The following is a 16,377-nucleotide window of genomic DNA, read 5'->3' on the forward strand; positions in this document are numbered from 1 at the left end:
AGTTGATTTGAGCTGTTTTCTCATTTCAGAGGATCCTCAGGCTCTCTGCACCTGAGCTCATACTCTCAAGTCTCAGTATTTGAAGCAATAGGAGCAGGTGCTTGGTTACTGTGAAAGCTTCCCCATTTGTATCCACCAAACAGATATACCCAAACTGCCTTGGAAGCAGCTCTTCAGTCTACTCTTGCACACCCAGAGAGGGTGTGACAGGTCAGAGCAGGACTGGGGGGCAGGCACAGCAAAGATTGAATGTGGCTCCAAGCAGCAGAGCTCCCAGCACTGGGCTCTCACAGCCAGGAGCTGTTTACAAGGAAATGCTGCCCAGCAAAGTGGGGGCAGAGGATCCCACAGGAGTCAAGGACAGGGAAGCAGCAGTGCTGCTGCTGCTCAGGGACACATTAGTCCACATGAGCCAGGGGAAGCGTGGTCCTGGAACAGCAGGTTGCTTAATTTATCAGCCCGTGGAAGGCAAAAAAGCTGCACTTGATTCCCTGCTCAAGTCACTGCAATTGTTCCCACACACTGGGAATTTTCCATGGGGAAGCTGACAGTGCTCCTGGGGAAGAAGGGGTCACAGGTAACAAGCCCTGGGGCTGAGCCACAGCCACCAAGCCCTCTACTCCCAGACATGAGGACACAAACTTCAAGGATGTGCTTATGCCTGGGATTTCAAGCTTTACTATGGAAACAAGGGAATTGATCCCACTCAACTATAAAGGCACAGTTACATGTGAGCAGTGCTGATTACACAGGAGCAGTGAGGATTTCTTACCTCATCCTCTGCCAGGGCAGTGCAATTCCATCTCCACACTTAGAGCCACAGTGGCTGCTTTGCTAGCAGAGAAATTAGAGGCAGAGCAGCTCTGAGTGAACTATTTCAGCACACCCCAGCTCAGAGGTGTGAGCCAGGTCCTGCAGCAGCAGCACTGGCTCCTGCCAGGCTCCTGGGGAACCCCACCAGCCCAGGGACTCCCTCTGCCAGGCTGGAGTAACATAACCCTGGTTAGGCTGAGTCCCAGCACAGGAACCAGGGCAGCAGTGCAAGGTGCAGTGCCTGGATTTGGGGGTTTCAGCCCTTTTCCAATACTGTGTAACACTGGCAGGTTTTCTCCAGCTTGGATGGGAGCCCTGCAAGGCCAGGCACCAGAGGAGTTGTAGGGAGTGATGTTATGGAGCTGTGTACAGAACAGAGGTGGAGGGAAACATTAAACATTTACATGTTTATTATAATTACAATTTACATTACTCCAAAGAGCAGCCCCACTGCTATGTTCTAATTCTCAGCAATAAAGTCCTACAAAAATAAATCCAAGCTTTTACAGTAACCTAGGTCAATGCATAACTAAAAAAACTTGAGCTATGTAAGGGGTTCAGTCATCAAGGTGCTTTTTCAACAAAATTCCCTACCAACCAAAAAAGGGACACATGCCTATAGCAATTTAACCCACTTACTGCATGCAAACAAAGGTAACCCCTCCCTCCCAGCCCTCTCCCCACATACAGATTTTTAAAAACAAAAGAAAAACAACTAAACTATTTACAGCATGGGGGTATAGAGGAAAGAAATTAAACATGCCCATCTGTTAAGCTTCATTATATGGTCTCCCATCCCTAGTTGAATGAAAACATTCCAAAGAGTTCCACCACAGTCTACAGAGTAAAGAGAACTGTTTGCATTTGGTGCTGCCTCCAGCAAGGTACAAACTGAGGCAAACAAGTCAGAGCTTCAGGTCTCCTTCCCAGACAGTCACTACTGCCAAAAACTCTGCACACGAGTGGGGACAGTCACTGCTCCCATCCCACATGGTGTCCCCACGCTCCAGCCAGGAGCTCCAAGCCTCAGGCACTCCCAGCACCCTTCAGCTCAAGGTAGAGCCAGTCCTGTGGTACCTCCAGCCCAGCACCAGCCCACAAACAGCTGTACAGTCAAACACTACTACATGATCAACACTCCAGTATTCCCAAATGACAATATACACAACTCCTCAGCACCAGGAATCCATTTCTCCAGATACCAAGTGCTACTCCACACCAGCTGCTGAGATCCGTGAGACCAGCAGCACCAAAGGATCCATTTGGTTACTCAGAACAAATTATAGCTGGTTTATTTCAAGTGAGCTTTGGTTCCATGTTAAAACAGCATGATTTCTCTTCTCCAGGGTTCAGAAAAGGAGTCTGACTTTGAGCTTAGACTATAGCAGCCTTGAGAGACCCAGAAAGAAGAACCGTGTAAGTTAGTCTGCACTTGAAAAACACAAAAAGAAAAGACACCCTGAAGAAGGTACCCCTGAACACATTCCCTCTTCCAAAAAATATTCCAGCAGACAGTGGCTGGTCCAAAGTAAGTCCAAAATAGAAGCAGTAGTACATGAAATTCTGCCGCTTGAGCTGAGACAGTAAACAATATGAACCATTTTCCCACGTTAGTGCAGCAGTTGGTTGTTTTCTTTCTATATACAGTTTCATCCTCTCAGAGATGTTTGAACCTATTCAGAAAAAAGACAGAATTATATTTCATATTATGAGGTTCTTCTTCCAAGATGAAAAATAACAAAGCTCATACCCCTGTATCAGCTGAAATGCTTAGTTCGAAATCAAAAGCTGCTTGCTTGAGCTGAGCCTTTTCTTGAACAAGGTGAGGCCAAGAAACCAACAGAACAATCAGCATGTTAAACCACTCCTACCTCCTTCTACCCTTTAGAAGTATCTATCAAATCCAATAAGGAACAATTCTTGATATATCCATGGGGCTGGAGGGTTAAAGAGCCTGCACAGACAGTTCAGGCAAAGAATAAGAGATAAACCTGGCCCAGAGAGAGTATTTACTCTTGCTAGAGCACTTGCCTCTGAAGTTACACTCTGCCAGTACCAGCTCTGTGAGTGGTTTGGTTTCTCCTTGCTGCTCCACTCCCCCTTCCACCTCGAAATCCACCTCGGAAGCTGCGGCCACGGAGGAACCGTCCAGACACTCCAAACGTTTCTGTATTGAGCTTCCTCTCCTCAGCCCACGTGGTGCGCCTGGAACTGAACAAGGCTGGGCTCAGCTTGAACACAAACACTAAAGAGCCACCAGCTCTCTTAGAGAGGAAGCCTCAGACCCCTGATTTTGTTGAGCTGCACTGCAACAAGCACCATCTGCAGTGCACATGCTCTAACCCAACCCCTCTGCAGCCCCAGAGCTGAGGGAATCCCTCATGCTGACACTAAAGGGATGTCTCATTTCTCCAGGCACATGGTGACATCAGTGGTGGCAGTGAAAGCTGAAGCTTTCCCTTCATATTCCCAACATTTAACCTAATGCATTTCCACAGCCAAAGCTGACTTCCCTCCCCCACCTCCAGGCTTAGCTCACTCCTGTGTGCCAACTGCACCTTCAGTACAGCATGACCCTGATGCCTCCCTCTCCCACAAGCCAGATAAGGAATTTGCTTAAAATCAAAGGGTTCAAAGTCACTACTAGGAAACAAACTCCTCTACCATAGTTTAGGCATGTGTATCATATCAGCTGAAATGTTTTTTCTTTGGTCCCACTGCATGAAGCTCAGTTCACATCACTTGTGAGCCACCAAATGCATGGCAATATTCCCTGTCTAAAGTCTACTCTAAAATTTTTAATTAAACCATGGCACAGATTTAAGTCCAAAATTTTATACCTACAATTCCATTTAAAAACCAAGCTTTTAGAAAACACTCACCTAGATTTCAGCTCTGAAGAAATGTTGTCAAAGAAAGACTTGGATTTATCATAATAGCAGTTGGGCCCCAGCAGGTCCTCCTCTGCATTACCATCATTGTTTTGGGTTGCCACTCCAGGGTCCCCCTTTTCTTCCCCCGTCTCCGCTTTGTCATCTGAAGATAATGAAATGTATTACACTTCCTTGAGGCACACACTGCACAGCCATCTGTTCTCTTGCTCCCTCAAACAGGATTTGAGATGTAATCATGCAGTTTCTCAGAACCAGTTTGCCTATGCAGTGTTTACTACTAGCTCAGCAATTCATATTTAATGAAGGCACAAACCTTTAAAGTTTAGTTTCTTCTTGAATTCTTTATCAAGTTCCTCTCTGTTGAATTGTGCATTTGCACTTTCAAAGTCAAAGTCACCTTCAAATTTTATTGTATTTTCCTTCACAGTAGTTGGTCTGTTTTGTCCTCTAGAACGGTTTCTGGTTCTCCTGTTTCCTGAAAGCAGCAGAGTTTAAACACTTGGTAATGCACAAGGAGGTTACATGACTTGCTCAAGACCAGAGGAAACCAGGGATAGAACTCAGGAGTTTCTGGCTTCCAGTCCTGTGGTTAGGCCACACCTCTTTGAAAGCAACTTCTGATTTTGGCTGTAGAAGACACATTACAGCAACACTTTAACTTTCTGAGCAGCATTCCTGGATGTCAGCCTCGCCACTAAGACTCAGTGCACCCAACTTTCCTTCCAGTGTGGAGAGAGGAAGTCAGAACAAGTACTACAGCAAGAAAAGCTGAGGGAGGTGGGGAAAATTCTTTCCTGTCTACTCTTCACCTGCAAACACAGCACTGCAAATAGCTTAAAACCTGTAGTGATGGCAAAGAGGAAAACCCAGCAAAAAACTCATCTACTCATAAAATGAGCTTGTACCCTGTCGAGTTTCTGGTTTCCAACTAGAATGTTACTCATTCCTTTTTGGAAAAGCTACAACCCATTCCACACACTAGTTAATTTGAAAACTTGAGTCTGAAGTGTTGTTTCCTGTCTTCTCATTTTACTTGGGCAGAAGCCTTTTTGAATTTCACTTTCTTCTGACCCATATTTGTACTGCCACTTTGAAATTAGAATTCTGCTCTATGGAGGTGAGTGTTCCACATTTCCTCTCTGTTATAAAAGCTCTGAAAAGTCTCAAACAGGCTGCCTCTCCTGGCAAAAATACTTGAGGTTTCAGAGAAATCCAGCTGCTGTTGCCAAGTCACAGCATTGATTTTTATGACGTACCTTCAACTTTCTAGAAAAGGTGCTAGAACTCTGTCCCTGGAATGTTCTGAACTTCTGCGACTCCAGAAGCTGTTTTGTTAGGGAAGCATCTCTGGATGCCCAAAACTTTCAATCTTCTGTCAGTTAATCCTTCACTGAAGTTAACACCACTTGCCTTCACAGACTGTTTAGCATCAGCTTAACCTACCCGATCTTCTCCTTTGAGGTCTTCTGTTTTCATCATTCACCTGTCCTTGGGTTTGCACAGGTGCTGCCTGCACTGTATCTACTGAACAAGAAGGAAAAGCTTTAAAGGAGCACAAGAGCAATGCCCAGCAGCTGAGTGTTGCAGTGCACCTTGCAGGATGCCCCAGCTCAGGGCTGGAGCGGGGCGTACGTACCGCTGGCTTTGCTGTTGGCCTGCGGGAGCTGCCGGGCGCTGCGCGGGATCCCCGGGGGCACCTTCACTGGGGGCAGCTTCTGGGAGTTCAGGCTGTCAACGGGGCCAGTCTGCACAGCCTGCTCTACCATGGGGCTCTTGCGCACTGGGTGAACAGAAGGAAAGCCAGCACCTGGAAAAAATCCCAGTGACTAAGTGTCCCTTGGAAAATGCACCAACACCATTCAAACCCTGCCCGCTTCTAGGGAGAAACCGTTTGGTCAAGAATGACTTGAAGCCTTGAGTGTGCATCATTACAGGCTAAGTTTAAGTGGCACCAGGTAAGGCACCACTGCCATACAAGTCATGGCTCTCGCATCCAGAGCCTCAGTTTCAGGAAATATACCCATTTATTTCTTAAATCAAGTTAGACAAACATTAAACAACCAAGTCAAGTCAGTCTCTCAGACAATTTATACCAAAATCTAATTTCTATATTATGCAGGATTTTATTTTACATGATAACTTTAAATCTGAAGCAAAAATTCACCATTCTGAAACTGTTCAAGAAAGTTTCCCCACTTTGTCAAAAAGGTTTTGCAGCAAAAGCTTAAGCATCTCAGCTATATCCCCTTTTGTAAGCCGCTTTTAGAAGTCCTTCAATTTCATTGCTTATTGTTAGAGCTTTCAGACAAAGAAAACCTGAAACCAGACCAGGATCTCAAAGTTACCCTTTTAAATTCCTTCTTGGTCAAGGCCAAAGTGTTACCAAGACTTCTGTTGCTCTTCCATCCAGGCTTATTTATTCACACTACAAAACATGTAAATACTTTTCATGGTTTGGTATACCTTACACCAATTATATTAAAAAGTGACAGTCTTCAGTACTCAGAAGAAACACTGCATTCTAGGTTTAATTAGAAGGTTTGGAGTACTACAGGTTCATGTAGTTATGCATAAGAACTGCTTGGAAGCAAACTTTAACTGAATATATTAAAAGAGCAAGAAAAGTGAAAAGCTGAAGAGTTCACACAAACCAAGCCACTGACACTTCTGGGTCACCCAAGTCCACATGAGATATACCCAGTAGGTTACATCATGCAGGTTCCCAGTTAATGTACACCTGGAAAACTTGCAAGGAAGACAGACATATCCTAAGGATTATTGAGTAGGACAAAGCTGATGTGAAAGTTTAACATAAGAAAGTTTCAAAGTTTAGCCAGAGTACTGAGAAACTATGTACAGATGGATGGCCAAAAGCAGAGGGTAAGTAAAAAGCTTCATGCCAATGCAAGCATACATGCTTAAGCTAAAACCAGATGAAACTAATTATGTTTAAATGCAGGCTGCAGCTGGTCACCCTGCTCTGAGGATGGTTAGTCTGGTATCTCAACTCAACCTTCTTTAAAGGTTTCACACATAGAAGCAAGCACCCAGAACTGTGTTATCTCTGCTACTCAGGAATTGCTAACTGTTAGTCATGCTTTACTAACTGAGAGTCTGGACCAGGTACAATGCCCCACCATGCATGAAATCTACCCTGATGTTTCCTAGATTACAGAAAGTACTCCCAAATTTTTGATCAGCCTAAGTCTCCAACCACAAGACCACCCACAATTTAAGCAGTGTGTTTCTTTTTCCAGGAAAGGCTGACCAATTCCTCACCCAAACCCTATGCTGACATGTTCCTGGACAGGATGCAGCACATTAGCATCTCTAAACTTCATCCTTCTCCTGATACTTACACAAGAGGATCCACTGTCCTGGACTTTTCCTTTCTCCTGTCTCTCTAATTGATACTTCTAGGACAGGAGGAATCATACTTCACGTAATGAAAGCCAAAAACAGCTGAGAACAAACTAGTTCTACTGGCATTACCCATATGAGCACTATCATTCTAGGAGGGGTTAACAAGAACAGAGTGTTTGCAAGTGCCATGCAGTTCTTCCAAATATTTGGAGTCCTCAAACTGCTGTTACCCTTGGAAGAGAGCTGATGGGGCTCTGAAGACATGTCAGGCTCTGAAACAGGTTGTGGAGACGGAGAAGAACTAGGGCTGGAAGCAGCTGCTGATGCTGGAGGGCTTACCAATTTCTCTAAAGAGATAGAGGGAAGAAGAGAGAGCAGAGATATATGGATAAGATACAAGGTAGTGAAACATCTGAAGGACTTGGAAAGAGATACAAGGTTCTCTAGAACAGCATTAGAGCAGCTTATTTACAGTCCTCTCGGGAAACACAAGTTCTTTTCACATGTGATGTGAGGTGTGTTAGGTTAGAAATGGACTGGCCTCAACTGTCAGGTATTCCCATTAATTTCAGAAAGAAACTGCAGCTATTTAGTTTGTTTCTTTCATGTGCACATGCAAGTGAAACACAGGCCTCCTCATAGTAAAATCATTGCACAAAGCTGTGAGCTGCTTATTCACTGCTCCTTGCAGCCTGACACTTGGCAAGGAGTTTGGTATTAGTTACTGTTATTTGCTTTCACAGCAGCTGCATACAAGACCACACCTTTATTCTAGCAAGTAAAGTTTGTACTTACCTAAACCTAAGGAAGCTGCATACTGCTGGCTAAGCAAAGAGCTGGCAGCAAGCTGGCTGTAAGGTGGCATACCTCTAAACGGGCTGTAAGGCACATGTGGCTGAAAGGATGATGTAGAGGCAGAACCCAGTGAAGACTGTAACAAGACAAAGTACATTTCCATTTACAGTTTCCAGAAGTTAACTTGCTTTGGCAGTGATTCTTTATTTCACATACAGCATTACCAAAGCTTAAGTTAATTCTGAGAAGGGTTAGTTTACCTCTTTACGATTTTCCTGCATTGTCAGCTAGCTCTAGCTTTTGTTGACTGAAGTCTTTAATGCTGCTGCTACTTTAAATATTAAAACAAAATTCAGGATGCTTTAAATAATCTGAAGATTCCTGGAGACACTGACTTGCCTTCATTTCTATAAGTTTTTACCAAAATGCAGTCCTTCAACACCAATGTTTTATCTCAGCTTTTTATCAACACTTCAGGCTAACTTACTTGGACAATGGCAGGATCTTGTGGCAGAGTATGCTGAGCTTTTGGAGGCTCACAGACAGTGATGTCTTTGATGTCACTTCCTCGAAAAATAATGTACTCATAGATTTCTTCTCTGGGAGGAGCAGGTCTGTCTGTGGGCCGGTCCTCGGTCCCGAAGGATCGCACTGGAGCATGGAAAGGGTGACATTAGTGACATTAGTGCAGTACTGCCATTGCAGCACTCTGCAAGTTCAGATGCATGCAATTAAAAAGTACTCCTTCAACACTTGCCATTTGTAACAACAACAGCGGCTACTTCCAGAACCCTCAATCTCCTCCTCACACACATCTGTTCCCTCAAATGCCAACTTTTTCAGCAGCCTGTATAAACAGTTTTGTTTACAACAAGCTGTGAAGGTAAAGACCATAGACCAGCTGGAGTGAAGAATCCTACTCCAAACCTAGGAGTTCCCCACAGTGCTGTACTCTCCTTCCCTCCCCAGCAGCTGTCCATGCAGGCATTCAGCCCCAGACAACTGCATCAGACTACAGGAGAGGCCCCTGAAGCAGCAGGGCAAAACCTTAGGAAGCTTTAGAGCTCAAATCTGCACCTTTGGTTTCATACATATATTATATACATAGAAGTAGTTTTATCAATGATAAAAACTTCCTATTAAAATTCCCTCTCTGCTGCAATGTCACTGTTTCTATGATTAATGTGACTACAAAGCAAAGCTGTTAGTGATAAATCTAAGATCTCAGCACTTTGGAAGGCTTTACTGAGTGCCAGCTACCAGAACACTTGAACAGACACTAACCAGCAATGTCTCACAGAGTGGAAAAAAACAAAAAAAAAAACCACCAAAAAACAAAACTTCACTTGACTGGCAGCTACTGAGTAGAAGTATAAATTAATCTGAGCCATTAAGAAAGAAGAGGTCAGACTGGATTATTGGCACAGGAAAACAGCACAGTTACATCAGATATTGACAGATTAAAGTTTGAAATTTCAGCCACAAGTTACCAAAACTCCCAAGTTCACTGCTGTGGCTGCTTTCTGTCTTTGAGATGCACTCCCAGTTCAGATGAGTACCAGCACATACTGCTCTGATGCACATTTTCTGTCAAGGGAAGAATTCTGTATTGGAGTCCCTTCAATTGCTTCTAACAGGTTATCATGGAAATGCTGAGACCCCTCCACCAGTGCCACTCTTCCTGCCACACAGATGATGGGGGCACCACATCCTCCCAGGAAAATGAGCACCAAAAGTGGATGCACTGACCCCCAGTGCTGAGCATCCCTGGCACACCATGCTGCTTCTAACTCATGAGGAGTGCTGGCAGTTGTAGCCAGGGATACTCAAGAGCCCTGTCCCAGGGTGAACAGCAGGTGATTCACCTCACACCAGGCAGCACTGAGTGCTGCAAATGGTCTTCACCCCTGCTAACAAACAGCAGAGCTCCAGGGAGCAGGTGGATGCCAGAATGTCCCCATCACACTGCTCAGCACCTCAGCTTGCACCTAACAGGAAGGGGACCTTCACTGGTACAAGGACAAGCTGTCAGTCAGGTCCCTTCAATGGCCATCTTCCATGAGTTCCTAGGGTAAACAGCTTCTCCAAGTTATTTTAGATCTCCAGCTGCTGTTTGATCATATTACAGCTGTAACCCAGTCAACCAGAAGCAGATTATAAACTGAAAGCAATGTTTGTAGCTTTTTGGACATAACTCTACCACTGATCTTTCTGTTCAGAATGAGATTATCCCAGCTCACAGCAAGATGTACTAAGGGTATCCAGGGGCTCCTGCAGGATCCCACAGCTAACTTGGAAAGCACCACAATGATCCCATCAACTTCCACATGGACAAACACATGACCTGCAAAGCCCAAAGCTGCCCAGGCAGCCTCTCAGTTAGTTGGTCCCACGGTTTCTAAAAAAAAAGGTGGAAAGCCAAGTTGTTGTAGACAAAACAAGGCTGTAGGAGTTAAGCTTGCCTGTCCCTGCACCTGAGGCTTTTAACTGTTTCTGGCACAGCACAAAGTGCAGCTTAAAGTTCCTGTGGAGGTGGGAAGGGCTGCCTCCCATGAAGTTCCTGACTATTGCTTACAGATGACCAGGAAATCAATCCCACAACACTGCAGCTCCTGGTTTACAACACAGTTTCTACTCCTGCAGGGCTGTTGAGCTTAAGCTCTGAAGGGACAGGAAGCACAGCAAGAGTGACTGGAAAGCAGAGCTTATGTGGATATTTCTTGGTGAAAAACTCCAATTTCTTCAGACTTAAGGGGGAGTAAGTTCCTGGCCTTCACAGAACAGCAGTGGGCTTAAACTTCCTTTGCCTGCAATTTAAGTTTAGCCTCTAGTAGACAACTTCTCCTGTAAAGATTAATTAAGCCCACAGAACCTCCACATTTAAGATTATGTGCACAAATTGATGGTCAACAAATTCAAATCAATTGAAGTCACCCTGGCTTCAAGTGAGGCTAAACCAAATTTATTCCAGAGGTCTCTTAACTGAAGTTTTCCTTTATGAATGATAGAACTAAAGAGAATAGCACCTGCATTGCATATGAAAGTATTTAAAGAGTGGCATCCTGAGTTTAACAACAATTTACCTGCAATCTGGACAACTTCAGCAGCATATCAGTAATTCATGGCCCTGCTAATGCCTGAGAGATCAAGTGTTTTAAACCACTGACACCACACATGGGGTTGATATTGCTGTGACTAACTTCAACATGGTTGCTAAAATGCAATTCTGGAACTAATTTTAGTTTGCTATAGTCTCTAAATTTGAAAAACCTCTCTGAGCTACAATGAAAAGCAGCGTTTGTGATGGAAATAAAGTTTACAGAGCAGCTTTTTAGGGGAAAAAAAAAAAAAAAAGAAATGTTTTCTCCACCTATTGCAACAACTACTTCTTAGGCATTCCAGTTCATCAAAACCAAACGCTGAGAGACCAATAAATAAAAGAACTGCCAGAAATCTTATCCAGAGCATGTACTTACATCATAAAGCACTTTAATCACACACACCTTTGAAACACACCCCTTCAGCTCTGAGGTAGCAAGTGCTATGTGTAGGGCAGAACTATGCAAGAAACAATCTCCACTTGCTGCTGGGCACAAGGCAAAGACCTACAGGAAAGGAACTGCATCCTTCCAGCAACCTCTCTCAAGTACTTTGAGCCAAGCACTAACACAAAGAAATGGCTACATTCCTAGAGAAAAAGTGAATTTGAGAAAATTCGCGTTTTAAACTTCAGAAAACACTCTAATGGGTATCAAATAATGTCCACCATCATATAAACATCATTATACGGGGTAAACACCGGGGCACAGGCTGCCTTGAGGGTAGTTGTTAATCTGGCAAGTCAGTGCCTCCTGCCAGCAAACAACCTTTCAAAACAAAAGGTGTTTGTTTTGTGGACAACCCCGACGGCTGGCTGCAGGCAATGAGGAAAGTGTGAACCTCCCAGAAGAAGTAAGGACAAAACTCAGGGAAAGAAAACGCCGATGCACATTAGCTGAATTAGCCAAGCTGGACTCGAAAAGGAGTGCAGGAATAAATTCATATTTGAAGGACTAAGCAAGACAGGACAGGTTTTATTGAGATGAAATACAGGAGTTCCCAGCACAGGTGATAGCTGTACCCAAATGACACTGTTTCAAAGATAATGATCAGTATTTCTACAGGGAAACAAAACGCAACGCCTCACTGAGGAGCCAGCGAGGTCGCCGAGGCAGACAGACCCACGTGCAGGGGCCCCGCAGCGCTCCGTGCAGCGGCTCCCACCCGCCTCACCTGAGCAGAGTCCACTTATCGATCACACAAGGAACAAAGACACAACAGCAACTGTTTTCCTCAGCGCCGGCCTGGGGCCCTGCTGGAGCCGAACACCGACACACAGCCGGGCAGAGCCGAGCGAGGGGAGCGAACCACGCACAGCGCTGCCGAGCGACACCCCCCGCTTCTGACAATGGCAAAGAGAGCCAGCGCTGCCGGCAGCGCTTCTCCCCGCGAACTCCCCGGGAGAGCCGAGGGCTGCCCAGCATCCCGGGCCCTGCCCGGCCCTCCGGCGCGGCCCCTGTCAGTGCTGACTCACGGAGAGCAGCAGCGCTCCGGACCCGGGGCTCCAGCCCCGCCGCAGCCCCGCGGGGCGGGCGGGCCCCGGGCGCGCTCATTGTTCGCGGCACGGCGGCCCCGCCGCGTCCCCTCAGCCAGCGCCGGCCTAGGCCCGCCCGCGCCCCCCACAGGGCCCCGCCTCACCCTTGGCCAGCGCCACGGTGGAGTTCTCGGTGTCGATGGTGTAGAGGATGCCCTCATAGCGGATCTGCGCCTTGGAGATCAGGCTGATCTTGCTGCCGATGTAGGGGGTCCCCGAGCTCATGGCGGCGGCGGAGCCGGGGGAAGGGAGGGGGTCCCAGAGCCGCGCGGAGCCGCCGCGCCGCCCACGCGCACTGCGGAGCCGGGACCCCGCCGCGCGCGCCTTATATAGGACGGAGGGAGACGGGCCGGGGGGAGGCGGTGGGGGCGTGATGCGTAACCGCGCATGCGCCGCGCGCTATTGACCAGACGGGAGAGATGGGGTCAGACGGGGAGGGGCCGAGGGGGAACACCCGGGGCCCGCGTCACGTGACCAGCGCGGGCGCGGATGCCACGTGCGCCGCGGGGCGGGGCGGAGCCGGGCGGGGCGGGAGCGCGCGCGCTCGGCTTCCCGCGCTGCCGCGGCTGAGGGGAGCGCGCGGGGGTGTGAGACACCGAGCCGGTGCCGTGCCCCTGGTGTGTCGCTGCCCCTCGCTCGTGTGCCATCGCCTCTCGCTGCTGTGCTAGAGCTGCGCGGGGAGAAGGGGATCATCGCCTTCCCGTCACGGAGCAGCCATGGCTGCCTCCGCCCAAGCCCCTCTCCCTCCGGTGCCGTGGCTGCTGCTGGCACAGCCCTGTGCGGGTGGCCCCGCGCCTTTGTTCTGCTGGCCCGGCTCGGGTCAGCCCGGCGCGGTCCCCCCGTGCCAGGCCGCAGCTGGAGGCTGGCCCCGCTCCGTGCGGCGTCTCCCGGGAGCTCCCCGGCCATCTGCGGGTCAATGAGAGACAGCCGGCAGCATCTGGCAGGCACGGCCCTGGGAGCTGAAACCGGCCAGCGGCGAGCGGCTGCGCGGGGAGCAGGCAGGGCAGCCGCGCTTCGGGCAGCGGGTCAGAGTGCACCGATCTCGCTAATTTGTGTGACTCAGGCGCAGCAGCCGGGACAATGCAGCGGGAGCCATTGTCTGGTGCAGGGAGCTCCTGGAGCTGGGCGCCCGTGCCTTGGTTGTGTCTCCCATCAGCGGTACGACAGCGACACGGCAGAAGCAGCGCGCAGGTTTATTCACCCCCGTGTCCTGCACACCGTGGCTCGGAGAGCTGTTCCCGCTGCTCCAAACTGGCTGCCCCGTGATTTTACCTATTTTATGGTGCTACTCTAAATGCTGTTTGTACACCTTGAAGAGCAGATCTCCTCTGAACACAGCAGATTCTTCCTTTCCATTCGTACAGGCACATGTGTGCGATCTTTTCCTTGTTAAATTCTAGCACAGAGTTCCTAAAAATATATCTGAAGTAAAAAAAAGTTATATATATTAATTAGAAAAGCAGTAATTTTGAATAAAAAACTCAGCCCTTAAAGTCAATCTTTTTAGATTTTTAGCTCAGCCTTAAGTATAACTTAGAGAAGGGAAGCAGAGATTCCTTTTTTACTGCAGTAAACAGTGCCCTTTAGTGGGCAAATTGCTGGTTTGAAACTTCCCTGATGAAAAAACTCCTCTAGTTCCTCTGTATGAGGAGTGTCTAGTTTAGGAGTGTGACAAAGATCATATGGAGAAATAATAGGGAAAGAAACAATAGAAAAAAATGTGTCTCAGGGACTAAGTTTAGGACAGCCACAAAAAAATTATTTATAATGAAAAAATTATGTCACCAGTGCAGCCAAAGGTAGAGAAACAGAACAACCTCTTTTGGTTTATATCTTCCAACTCCACAGTATGTTTAAGTTGATGTTTCTTATTTCCACTCTTAAAATATTCTTTAGGAATAGTAAATAGGGCTCCAGGTTTTGCAGTTCATTTCATTTTTTTCTTTATGCAAACCAAAATGTCACTGGTTTACAAGCACCTGTCATTTCCAATACTTTGTTACTTATTCAACACAAGGTATTATTATGTTTTTTTTAATTCCATCACTTTTTCTGCCTTTTTTTTTTTTTTTTTTTTTTTTTTTTTTTATATATACCAGGAAAGACAGAGGTGGTCACATGTACCAATACAGTGATGTGTATTCTGCAGGAAGGCTAATTAAAGCAGTGTGGAAAAAGAAAACTACACCAAGATGTCATGACCTATACAATGGTAAGGAGAGATTGCAAACATACAGAATTTTAGTTATAATCACCATGGCCATAAATCAGCCTGCTTCTGGAAGATACTCTTATTGTAATGAATTTCCTCAATATCTTGTGTTTGACAACAGTCAGAGATAACAAGCCATCAGCAAGAAGAAATATGACACCTGACATTTTAAGTGCCCTGTTAGTATTATTTATTCTGCTAAAAAATACAGTTCCTCATCCACTAAGTGTTGAAAGGGGGAAGCAAAGAGCATCTTTGTGTAAATTCATGACAAGTGTGCTATCCTGGGCATCCCTCATATGAAGAGGGAACATTTGGCTTTGTATGAAGATGCTGACTGCAGTTCATCGTGGCTGTAGGATGAAATTTGGCAGAGAGGCACTTTGTGATCACAGCAGACACAGGATTCACACAACAGCCATTCCTAATGCAGGTACCTGTGGTGTTTGGAGAGTGGAGGTAGGGTACAGTCACACCATTTATTTACAGGAAAACCTGTGCTGCCAGAACTCAGGAGACTCCTGTGGCAGCTGGAAGGCAACTAGAGGTTAAACACCCATGTATGCAAGCACATCTCATAGCAGGTAAAAGAGAAACCTGTGACTTACTGAGAATCTGTGGGGTGTGTGGAGTGTGATGGCCACACCAGCCATGGAAAAGTGAGCTGAACTGACTCAGGTGAGTTCTGGCAGAGTTCAGGACAGACCAGCAGTTGGCAGGACACATCTAACAAACTGCAGATGCTGGAGGAAGGGAGTCAGGCTCTGCTGCTGAAGCATCACCTCTTGCACCTGAAAATGGGATGCATTCGCAGTTGGTGGCAAAAAAACCCCAGGAAAATAAAGAAACAAGCATGGAAAACAGAGGAACTGAAAATGGAACACAGATCTGAATTTGGATGTGGCAAATGAAACAGATGCTACAAAGGAAGAGATAACTGCTTGAGCCCTAGAGGAAGAGATGTTAGAGCAGTAGTTTCAAAATAAGATTATAGTAGCTGCAGGGAAGGAAGGGAAGGTCACCAAGTACAGGACACAGTTCTGTGGAGGTGTGGGAAATGGGCAGTAGAAAAGAGACCAGGAATGAAGGAGGGACTGGAACAGGATGGAGACATAGAAAAAATCCAGGAAAGATAAGGAAAAAAATTATCCACCCTTGTAAGGGTTTTTATTCTACACAGAGAAGAGCTGATGAAGTAGAATAAAGAAAAAAGCGTGTAAATTCAAGTCAAGGAAACTGAAATTATGGGAAGAGTGAGGGAATAAGAATAACAAAAATTGGAAATATTAATAAGTAGGAAAGTGGAAGAATTGGTAACCTATATTTAGATAATGTGGGCTTTGTAAAATTAATTTCTCAATTTCTAACAGTCTAAGAAAAAAAGATACAGTGATGTATGGAGGAAATAGTTTCATTACATTAGTTTGCCTTAAATCTCAGGAAAAGGGGTCTCCTGAAAAAAAAATCCATCAAAACAATAAGTGTTGTTTTCTTTTTTAATTCACAAATAAATACAGAGACTGTAATACCTGTAATGCTTTTCTGTCCTCTCTCCCCTTTCTCTCTTTCTCTTTTTCTCAGTTTTGAGTCTGTGCCTCGAGGATTTTAATTTTGACATCTTTCATTCCACCCCCATATATCAAATTTAACTTCTGGTTTTAAATGAA

The 16,377-nt window shown here is 46.2% G+C and overlaps 1 protein-coding gene across 5 annotated transcripts; it reads right to left on the reverse strand.

Annotated features, from left to right (window-relative positions):
• Positions 1 to 1,205: 1,205 nt before the first annotated feature.
• On the reverse strand, positions 1,206 to 12,918 carry LSM14B (LSM family member 14B). 5 transcript variants are annotated; one of them, XM_079321256.1, is made up of 10 exons: positions 12,603 to 12,918; positions 8,353 to 8,516; positions 7,866 to 8,001; positions 7,301 to 7,417; positions 5,344 to 5,514; positions 5,151 to 5,231; positions 4,021 to 4,182; positions 3,696 to 3,849; positions 2,845 to 3,024; positions 1,206 to 2,486 (listed from the first exon to the last, which is right to left on the reverse strand). In XM_079321256.1, exons 1-9 carry the CDS (start codon positions 12,721 to 12,723, stop codon positions 2,853 to 2,855), a joined length of 1,278 nt encoding a protein of 425 aa, XP_079177382.1. In that variant the 5' UTR covers positions 12,724 to 12,918; the 3' UTR covers positions 1,206 to 2,486; positions 2,845 to 2,852. The 5 variants fall into 5 exon arrangements, with proteins under 5 accessions (XP_079177382.1, XP_079177384.1, XP_079177383.1 ...); XM_079321258.1 differs by having other exon boundaries at positions 2,845 to 3,018; positions 12,603 to 12,857; XM_079321257.1 differs by having other exon boundaries at positions 5,151 to 5,228; positions 12,603 to 12,852.
• Positions 12,919 to 16,377: the final 3,459 nt, after the last annotated feature.

The sequence above is a fragment of the Erithacus rubecula genome (assembly GCF_903797595.1).
Source record: "Erithacus rubecula genome assembly, chromosome: 18".
Taxonomy (NCBI): domain Eukaryota; kingdom Metazoa; phylum Chordata; class Aves; order Passeriformes; family Muscicapidae; genus Erithacus; species Erithacus rubecula.

Bases quoted from the DNA above. Each gene is read 5' to 3' on its own strand.
- LSM14B (XM_079321256.1), bottom strand. From the start codon at position 12,723: ATGAGCTCGGGGACCCCCTACATCGGCAGCAAGATCAGCCTGATCTCC. The intron at 8,002-8,352 runs GTAAGTTAGCCT...GTCTTGTTACAG, and splicing joins AAGATCCTGCCATTGTCCAA to TCTTCACTGGGTTCTGCCTC. The intron at 5,515-7,300 runs GTAACAGCAGTT...GATTTTTTCCAG, and splicing joins CCATCAGCTCTCTTCCAAGG to GTGCTGGCTTTCCTTCTGTT.